General features: G+C 34.7%; 1 protein-coding gene across 1 annotated transcript in view; it reads right to left on the reverse strand.

Annotated features, from left to right (window-relative positions):
* The window catches only part of LOC107591661 (CUB and sushi domain-containing protein 3-like), a gene marked incomplete at its 5' end in the record, with an annotated part of 12238 nt that extends 11095 nt beyond the window's left edge, over positions 1-1143 (reverse strand). Inside the window, one exon of the mRNA XM_016280882.1 lies at positions 961-1143. Within this exon, the coding sequence (XP_016136368.1) occupies positions 961-1143 (183 nt within the window). The remainder of the gene's footprint in view (positions 1-960) is intronic.
* Positions 1144-1369: the final 226 nt, after the last annotated feature.

The raw sequence follows: 1369 nt of genomic DNA on the forward strand, positions 1-1369 counted from the left end.
GCACTTAGTAGTGCTACTAAAGAAATAAGGCAATGCTTGTTAAAAGGTATAAAGAAGTTCCACTGTTAGACCAAAAATAATAAGAAGAGGAAAAATGGTCAATTTTCCATTCCCTACTTCTAAACCAACTCTTAGTTGCTCTCAGTCTTTTGGTATTTTAAATCTTTACTATAGCAACCATTTTTCAACCATAATTCTTGAGAGATGTGATCTGCTTTTTTCTGTGATTTTTTGTTCTGTCTCTTAAAAAAAAAAAAAAACTATTTTATGAAAAAAGAAAAAGAAAACAGTATTTATTTGGAAAGCGTGATACATTTTTTTCAGGAACAGAAAGTTCAAAAGAACAATATTTATATGAAACGGAAATAAATATACATAAATATCGGCACTGTGATTTTTGATCAATTTAATGCATTCTTGTTGAATAAAAGTATAATTTCTAAAAAAATTATAATAATAATAAAAAAATCATACTGACCCAAAACTTCTGATTAGAGTGTATATATAATTATTATTTATTTTTGTTTAATAAATCTAAATAAATGTAAATTCAGATTTCGTCTGAAAACAGTGGCTACTTTTGAATGGCCATCCAATGCAAAAAGATTAAATGAAAAAAGCATGATCAAAATATGAGCAAAAAGATTTTTGGAACCAGATGGTCTAGCTATGGCATCTACCTGCAGGGGTTAACATGGGCATGCTAACATGCCAAATCAAAAACTGGTTTCATTACATGCAAAATGACAGTCAGTTCTAAATATCAGCTTTGACAACACAATCTTATTTTTGTGTGCACAAAGCATTAGATCAGCCATTGACTTATTAAAACAAACTACTGACAAAGTAGCTTAGGGGTGAGATGTCCTACTTCTGCATTCATCTAGGCAAGTAAAAGAGAATATGGGAGATGGGCAGTTTTCGAGATGCTGTATCATGCCAGCTGCTGCAGGCGCTTACGTTTGCAGGAGGGCTGAGTACCGGACCATGTGCCATTGGGGAAGCACATCCTCTCTGCAGAGCCAAAAAGCTTGTATCCCACCGAGCAGCTGAAGTGCACTTTACTGCGTATCCGAAAGTCACTCTCTTCTCTGCTGCCATGGGATGGTGTGCCTGGGTCACCGCATGTCCCTGATGAATCACCTTGAAAGACAGAGTGAGGAATAAAAAAGACAATAGAGATTGAAAAGAGGTGAGGGACATTCCAACTATATCGTAAATTTTCATGTCCCCATTGTACATGGCTTAATATATTGAATAAAATATTAAACTCATCATTTTATAAATGGTGTAGGATATCAGACCGAATCAGACAATCTAAGATTTGAGTCACAAAAATTCCACAGAGGCCCCTGACAACAGGATGTCA

The sequence above is a fragment of the Sinocyclocheilus grahami genome, unplaced genomic scaffold, assembly GCF_001515645.1.
Source record: "Sinocyclocheilus grahami isolate Dianchi unplaced genomic scaffold, SAMN03320097.WGS_v1.1 scaffold144.1, whole genome shotgun sequence".
Lineage (NCBI taxonomy): Eukaryota > Metazoa > Chordata > Actinopteri > Cypriniformes > Cyprinidae > Sinocyclocheilus > Sinocyclocheilus grahami.